The 8819-nt window shown below is 40.1% G+C and overlaps 1 protein-coding gene across 1 annotated transcript in view; it reads left to right on the top strand.

Annotated features, from left to right (window-relative positions):
- LOC108718298 (kinesin-like protein KIF13B) overlaps positions 1 to 7894 on the top strand; it is a 123624-nt gene extending 115730 nt beyond the window's left edge. The window contains exons 38-40 of the mRNA XM_018266021.2: positions 2564 to 2626; positions 5406 to 6414; positions 7298 to 7894. Coding sequence (XP_018121510.1) covers positions 2564 to 2626; positions 5406 to 6414; positions 7298 to 7593 — 1368 coding nt within the window. The 3' untranslated portion in view covers positions 7594 to 7894. The remainder of the gene's footprint in view (positions 1 to 2563; positions 2627 to 5405; positions 6415 to 7297) is intronic.
- The last annotated feature ends 925 nt before the right edge of the window (positions 7895 to 8819 follow it).

Consider the following 8819-nt stretch of genomic DNA (forward strand, 5'->3'; position numbering starts at 1 on the left):
GGCCTGCCTTACAGCTGGCACAGGGCAAAGAGGGTGTAAGATTATAATATATAACAAAGTGTAATGTGGCATAGATGGTTTTATATTAATTGGACAAATATCTACATAAACATAAATCATAAAATAAATGCACACTACAGGAATACACACTTATTTAACTAAGCACACTAAACGAAACCCAGCAGCCCAACCACCAAAATATTATTCCCACAAGTTCAATCTATGAAACCTTGAACTTTTTGGTTCACACAACCTGAGTATACCCTCCTTAGGTTCCTTTGGAGGTCTGGTCCACAAAACAGGGGTTCCCTCTGATCTGGTATGGGGCTCACTCCTCTCCTGGGCCCTGTATGCTCCCCTCTTACTGTAGACACACTTATATACAGGAGAAACCTTGCTTCTAGAAGTGCCATAAAAAAATGAAAATTAAATAGGCTGACCAAAGATCACAAAAATTTTAACAAATGAAAAATATATAGAATTTTTGTTAATGTTACTTAGGGTTTAGGTGTGGCAGTACCTTTCCCAGACCAATACCTTTGTCTTCTAAATTAGGGAGGATTCCTGTTTGGACCAATCAGGTGACAAGCTAATAAGGCTGCTTCCTCTCTAAGAGTTAAATGTTCCATTATTAATTAACAAAATATATATACCTTACAATGTCCATCCAAATTTGACAATAATCCTACAAGGGAAATGTTAGATCTTTCTGTAGCACCGCTGGTGGCACATTGGGTTGGACTTGATGGACAAAGGTCTGAGTAAAGTCAGTGAGGGTTATTATCTTGCCAGTGTTATAATGTATGTAGCAACATAGTGAGTAGAAACTTGAACTCTGGTTCTTTATTGCAAATATTTTATTGAAGTTTTACAATGATAAAACAAGCAGAATTTAAGATACCACATATTGAAATGCTACAGTTACATAGTTACATCGGGTTGAAAAAAGATATATAATGTCCTCTAATGTACTTGTAAGTTGTAAAGTCTAATCATGTCCCCTCGCAAGCGCTTTTTTTTCCAGAGAAAACAACCCCAACCTTGTCAGTCTCCCCTCATAATTTAACTCTTCCCTCCCTCTAACCAGTTTAGTTGCACTTAGTCTCTGCACTCTCTCCAGCTCATTTATATCCCTCTTAAGGACTGGAGTCCAAAACTGCCCCCATACTCCAGATGAGGCCTCACCAGGGACCTATAAAGAGGCAGAATTATGTTTTCATCCCTTGAGTTAATGCCCTTTTTTATACAAGACAGAACTTTATTTGCTTTAGTAGCCACAGAATGACACTGCCCAGAATTAGACAACGTGTTATCTACAAAGAGCCCAAGATCCTTCTCATTTAAGGAAACTCCCAACACACTGCCATTTAGTGTATAACTTGCATTTATATTATTTTTGCCAAAGTGCATAACCTGCATTTATCAACATTGAACCTCATTTTCCAGTTTGCTGCCCAGTTTTCCAGTTTAGACAAATCACTGTGCAAAGTGGCAGCATCCTGCATGGAACCTATAGTTCTGCACAATTTAGTCTCATCTGCACAAATAGAAACAGTACTTTCAATGGCCACCTCCAGGTCATTAATAAACAAGTTGAAAAGCAAGGGACCTAGTACAGAGCCCTGCGGTACTCCACTAACAACACTGGTCCAATTAGAAAATGTTCCATTTACCACCACTCTTTGTAGTCTATCTTTTAGCCAGTTCTCTATCCAGGTACAAATACTATGTTCCAGGCCAACATTCCTTCATTTAACCAGTAACCTTCTGTGTGGCACTGTATCAAATGCTTTAGCAAATCTAAGTAAATCACATCCACTGCCATCCCAGAATCAAGGTCTCTGCTCATCTTCTCATAAAAAGAAATTAAGTTAGTCTGGCAAGATCTATTACGCATGAAACCATGCTGGCACACACTCATAGTATTATGATTTGCTATGAAGTCCAGTATCTTATCCTTTATTAACCCTTCAAAAAACTTACGTCAGACAGTGCAGTCACAAAAGACCAATATAACAAGTGTGAAGAAATAAATAGATGCCTAGTCCTCAAAAATACGGACAGATAAAAGAAATTACACAATAGAATCAACAAATAAACTAAAGAATTAATATAAACAGTTAACATAACTAACTATATATATATATATATATATATATATATATATATATATATATATATATATATATATATATATATATACTCAGTGGATGTGAACTAAACAATAGAAAAGTAAATTATCGTTTCCCTGAATATACATAAATTTAGATATGAAGGAACTTAAAGATTTGCTCTTTATTTTTGGAGTCAAATCTCTCAAAGCTTTGATAGCTTCTTGCCATACTTTGGTTCTGCAGTAGATAAATACTTCCCTTCCTCCAACCAATCAGATAAGATGTCTTTGGAATTTATCCTGGGGGGGTATAGTGAACCTATATCAAATCTGGAATAATTAAAATGTATTGATCTCCTATCACATAGGTTTCAGTTTCATTATAAGAACTGAGTATTTGGGTTTTCTACGTTCAATCTATATAAACACTTATGATCTATGTTTTTGCAGACGGTGCCACGGATTACGGTCCAGTCCGCCAGCGTCGATGAAAACTCGGCTCTTTCTAAAATGGTGAGTTCAACTCCATCTGACCTGTCCCCTCTCATCTCGCACCACCTTTTACAGTCAAACATGTTATATAGCAGGCACCATCTGTATCTAATGTCCCTTCAGTCACTACTTTCATTGATACTTGTATATTATTTAAAAATGTACCTCTTACTTTAATCAATTCAGGGTTGTATAACCTATATTCACATGCTTATGGAATGCCTCAGTGACTTCTAATATCCTTATATGTCTTTATATGGTCACAGAACAACCCCTCAGTGACTTCTAATATCCTTATCATTTACAGTAGGGGGAACATTATCCCTTATAATACATGAGTGATACTCAGAGTTCCCTGTATAACTCAGCCTGCAGCCTTGTGCCTTTATATGGTCACAGAACAACCCCTCAGTGACTTCTAATATCCTTATCATTTACAGTAGGGGGAACATTATCCCTTATAATACATGAGTGATACTCAGAGTTCCCTGTACTACTCAGCCTGCAGCCTTGTGCCTTTATATGGTCACAGAACCCCTCAGTGACTTCTAATATCCTTATCATTTACAGTAGGGGGTACATTATCCCTTATAATACATGAGTGATACTCAGAGTTCCCTGTATAACTCAGCCTGCAGCCTTGTGCCTTTATATGGTCACAGAACAACCCCTCAGTGACTTCTAATATCCTTATCATTTACAGTAGGGGGTACATTATCCCTTATAATACATGAGTGATACTCAGAGTTCCCTGTATAACTCAGCCTGCAGCCTTGTGCCTTTATATGGTCATAGAACAACCCCTCAGTGACTTCTAATATCCTTATCATTTACAGTAGGGGGTACATTATCCCTTATAATACACGAGTGATACTCAGAGTTCCCTGTATAACTCAGCCTGCAGCCTTGTGCCTTTATATGGTCACAGAACAACCCCTCAGTGACTTCTAATATCCTTATCATTTACAGTAGGGGTTACCTTAACCCTTATAATAATGAATGAATGAATAAAATGCCCAAAAGTGCCCATACTTTCCCATTGCCAGAGCAGAACATCTCCAACTATAACAAAGTTCTGAGTTCCCGGCATTTGGATTTACGGTTGAGATGGGGGGAGTCTCTCCGGGGAACTCTCCTATAAGTTTAAGCCGTGACAGAGAGTATTGATTACTCAACTTTAGTGCACGTTGCCTCTGGGAAATTGATCTGAGAAATGGTCTATTTAATCTCACAAGCAGCCTTTAAATTCTTCACCTGCAAATTGACAGGACCCAAGAAAATGAAGGGAAAAGCGGGAAGAAAATTTGGAAATGACAAATAAATCTTTGTTAGTCCGCTGAAATGATGATTTATCCAGGTCCTGAGAGAAGCCAAAGCACCGTGAGACACATATACATCACTCCAGTCCTTGCAGCTCCCATCAATTCAGCAGTTTAACAGCAAAGGAGCAGAACTGTCATTTAAATCATCCCCCACCTAAATACTGGAGAAATGATTTCCCGGGCACAATCTGTCGCTAGTTGGTTCTGTTCTTTCCAGCGCAGTTAAACACAGGCAGGTTGTTCAATGTATAAATGGACATTGTCATCACTATGCTTTAAACCATGGGTAATGTTTCTTATAGTAGAGAACTATAGGGGAAATTTGATTATATTTTGATTTTTAGTTTGTCTAGCTGTTTAATGACTGAGATTCTAGCTATCTGTATAACAGAACATTCTGTCCCAGTGGCTGCACAGATCCTATCTGATCCCCATTGTAAGCAGCAGTCCTGCCCTGCTTTATGGCAGCTGAGATTCTAGCTATCTGTATAACAGAACATTCTGTCCCAGTGGCTGCACAGATCCTATCTGATCCCCATTGTAAGCAGCAGTCCTGTCCTGCTTTATGGCAGCTGAGATTCTAGCTATCTGTATAACAGAACATTCTGTCCCAGTGGCTGCACAGATCCTATCTGATCCCCATTGTAAGCAGCAGTCCTGTCCTGCTTTATGGCAGCTGAGATTCTAGCTATCTGTATAACAGAACATTCTGTCCCAGTGGCTGCACAGATCCTATCTGATCCCCATTGTAAGCAGCAGTCCTGTCCTGCTTTATGGCAGCTGAGATTCTAGCTATCTGTATAACAGAGCATTCTGTCCCAGTGGCTGCACAGATCCTATCTGATCCCCATTGGAAGCAGCAGTCCTGTCCTGCTTTATGGCAGCTGAGATTCTAGCTATCTGTATAACAGAACATTCTGTCCCAGTGGCTGCACAGATCCTATCTGATCCCCATTGTAAGCAGCAGTCCTGTCCTGCTTTATGGCAGCTGAGATTCTAGCTATCTGTATAACAGAACATTCTGTCCCAGTGGCTGCACAGATCCTATCTGATCCCCATTGTAAGCAGCAGTCCTGTCCTGCTTTATGGCAGCTGAGATTCTAGCTATCTGTATAACAGAACATTCTGTCCCAGTGGCTGCACAGATCCTATCTGATCCCCATTGTAAGCAGCAGTCCTGTCCTGCTTTATGGCAGCTGAGATTCTAGCTATCTGTATAACAGAACATTCTGTCCCAGTGGCTGCACAGATCCTATCTGATCCCCATTGTAAGCAGCAGTCCTGTCCTGCTTTATGGCAGCTGAGATTCTAGCTATCTGTATAACAGAACATTCTGTCCCAGTGGCTGCACAGATCCTATCTGATCCCCATTTTAAGCAGCAGTCCTGTCCTGCTGCAGAGCATTCTATCCCAGGGCACAAATCTGGCTGATTTAATCTCCAAATGCATATTCACATTTTTATGTTGTGCTATTACAGGTAGCCCATGAAGAATGGAAAAACACCAGACCACCAGTAATTGCTAGGTCACCTGGCCAAGAAAAGAAGATGGAAAAGACACCTACAGTCCCTTCCCAACAAAAGGTCTATGATGTTCCAGCACCTGAAACGCAAGAAAGTCCCCCAAGTCCACTCAGTGAGACCTCCAGTGGATACTTTTCCCACAGTGTTTCCACCGCTACCCTCTCTGAGGTTTTAAGTGTTGGGAATGAGATGATAACTCTTCCACCCCCAACATCTACTACTGCTGATAGAAACATGGGACCTAATTCTACAGGCCTGCTGTCTTCTGATACTGATGCACTGAACTTAGAATCAGTTCAACCCGCAAACAGTTCTGTGTTAAAGCACGAGTTAAAATTAGACGTTTCGCAAGACCTAGAAAGGACTTCCATTTTGAGAGACATGGATAATAAGGACTCTGATGAAAAATACAATAGTACTAAACATCTCAAACCCCTTTTGCCTGAAGCCTCTTCAGAATTTCACAGTGAAAATATGGAAAATCTTTCTTTATCAGACAGTGAAGATCAAATGAGCTCCACCAAATCAACGAGTGAACAAGCGGAGCCACAGATATCATTGGCTACTACAGAAACGTCATTGAATGCAAGTGAAGACGTCCCAAAAGCCGCATCCACACAACCTGCTTCTACTCCAGAACTTCTGTCCCAAACAAAAGTGGTAGCTTCACCATTCAAAATACAGAAAGTAAGGACTTCCGAGCTAAAATCCTTCACGTGTACACTTGGGGATGAACTCGGGGATGTAGGGAAATCAAGTGCAACTGTCAACTTGAAAGATAATACAGTGGAAAGCAATCAAGAGGAGATATCAGACTCTGATGAACCCCAGGAGGACTCTGATTGGTTGAAAGAAGGAGAATATGTAACTGTGGGCTCCAACAAGAAAGGCGTTGTACGATATGTGGGTCCCACAGACTTCCAGGAAGGAATCTGGGTCGGTGTGGAACTTGAAACGCCTGCCGGTGAGAAAAACTAACTACTACTTAGATACTAAGGCTTAGATTTCTTCTATAGGGAGGTGAGATCTGGCTGATTCAGTCTGGCTTGCTTTTAAACCCTTCCGGTAACCCCAAGGTGGTATGGAGGCCCCATCTGAAACATGCGCAAAAGCTGCTAAATGAAGATATGATATTAAAGGGCAACTATCACGAACATTTAAATTTAATATAGGCTTCATCACACTGAAATAAGAAACAATCGATTTAAATATTCTGCATCATTTCTGAAATAATCAAGTTTATCTTCATTATCCCTCTCTCAGCATCTGTTTCTCTTCATTCTCTCTTCATGCAGCAGTTGGGTGTCAGATATTCATTGACAGATCCAATATATCTTATAGGGGGGCTCCTTTCCCAGCAGATGAATTAGAGCTCATTCAAATAACTGATTCCAGTACAAACAAAATCTAACAAAATAACTGCCTTTTGCACAAATCCTGCATGTAGAGAGACATGATGTCTGGTGAGTTTAATAGAGTGAGCTCTAATACATCTTCTAGGCAAAAGGAGCCTGCCTATAAGATATATTGGATCTAACTGTCAGTGAATATCTGACACCCAACTGCTGCATGAAAACAGAATGAAGAGAAACAGATGCTGAGAGAGGAATAGTGAAGATAAACTTGATTATTTCAGAAACAGTACAGAATTTTTAATTGATTGTATTTAGTTTCTTATTTCAGTATGATGAAGCTTTAGTAAAATGTTCCTTTTCGCGATAGTTCCCCTTTAAAATGAATTTATTATATATAACCATATGATTCATATTTTCTCACTGACTGTGATTGACTTCCTGTTAAGGGAAATCAAATATTGATTGACTTAATGTGGTCTGATTTCCTTGTAGGCAAAAATGATGGCTCTGTTGGTGGCAAACACTACTTCAAGTGTAACCCAGGCTACGGTGTCTTGGTAAAGCCAAACCGTGTCACGAAAGCAAGCGGAGCGGCCCAGAGGCGTAGCGCTGACTTGTGTGTTCAAGGAGGAACTGTAAGTGAGAGTAGAAAAGGTGGAAATCTGTCGGGCTCAGTTGGAAACCTTGCGGCACTCACTGCTCTTGCAAAGCCCGACCGAACATCAACGCTAAAGGTCGACGAGAGGCTCCAGAAGAAGATGGAGAACAGGAAATCATGGGCCAACTGAGCAATATTAGGGCTAGGGTTTAATATTAAGATATATTATAGTATCCATTTCTTATGGGAGCTCAATGCAAAGTCTTCTATGCTGTTCTACACATTCCTTATTGGTGTCTATGTACAGAATATGGTGCCTTATGAACTTCTTCTTCCACCTGCTTGATTTTTGCACTAATGACAGACTACACCTGAGAAAGGAACCTTGTGCTTCTTCACACACACACACACACACACACACACACACACACACACACACACACACACACACACACACACATACATACACACATACAAACACACACACATACATACATACACACATACAAACACACACACACACATATACACACATATAAGAAAATCCTTTATCCAAAGATAACTGTCCCAAGGCTTTTGTTTTCATAAAAAATATTGTTTTATTAAATTAGCATTAAAATTCAGTTACAAACAACCCCACCAGGCCCACCTTACGCGTTTCGCACCCTCCGGCGCTTAGTCATAGGAACCCCACCAGGCCCACCTTACGCATTTCGCACCCTCCGGCGCTTAGTCATAGGTGTATACACCTATGACTAAGCGCCGGAGGGTGTGAAACGCGTAAGGTGGGCCTGGTGGGGTTGTTTGTAACTGAATTTTAATGCTAATTTAATAAAACAATATTTTTTATGAAAACAAAAGCCTTGGGACAGTTATCTTTGGATAAAGGATTTTCTTATATGTGATTGCCGGAGAACTGGGGCGAGTCCCTTAGGCTTACTTAAATGTAAATCAGATGTGGACTCCCAATTGATGTATAACATATACACACATACACACACATACAAACACACACACACACACATACACACACACATACAAACACACACACATACACACACACATACACACATACAAACACACACACATACATACAAACACACACACATACACACACACATACACACATACAAACACACACACATACATACAAACACACACACACACATATATACACACACACATACAAACACACACACATACATACAAACACACACACACACACACACACACATACACACATACAAACACACACACATACATACAAACACACACACACACATATATACACACACACACACACAAGGGCTGTTCATTCACAATGGGGTGTAACTTTGCTAATTATAAATCAATGTTTTGTGTAAATTACAACGAATGGGAAGAGAAAATCTAAGACTATTAGCACCAAAGCAGTTC

The sequence above is a fragment of the Xenopus laevis genome, chromosome 5S, assembly GCF_017654675.1.
Source record: "Xenopus laevis strain J_2021 chromosome 5S, Xenopus_laevis_v10.1, whole genome shotgun sequence".
NCBI classification, from domain to species: Eukaryota; Metazoa; Chordata; class Amphibia; order Anura; family Pipidae; genus Xenopus; species Xenopus laevis.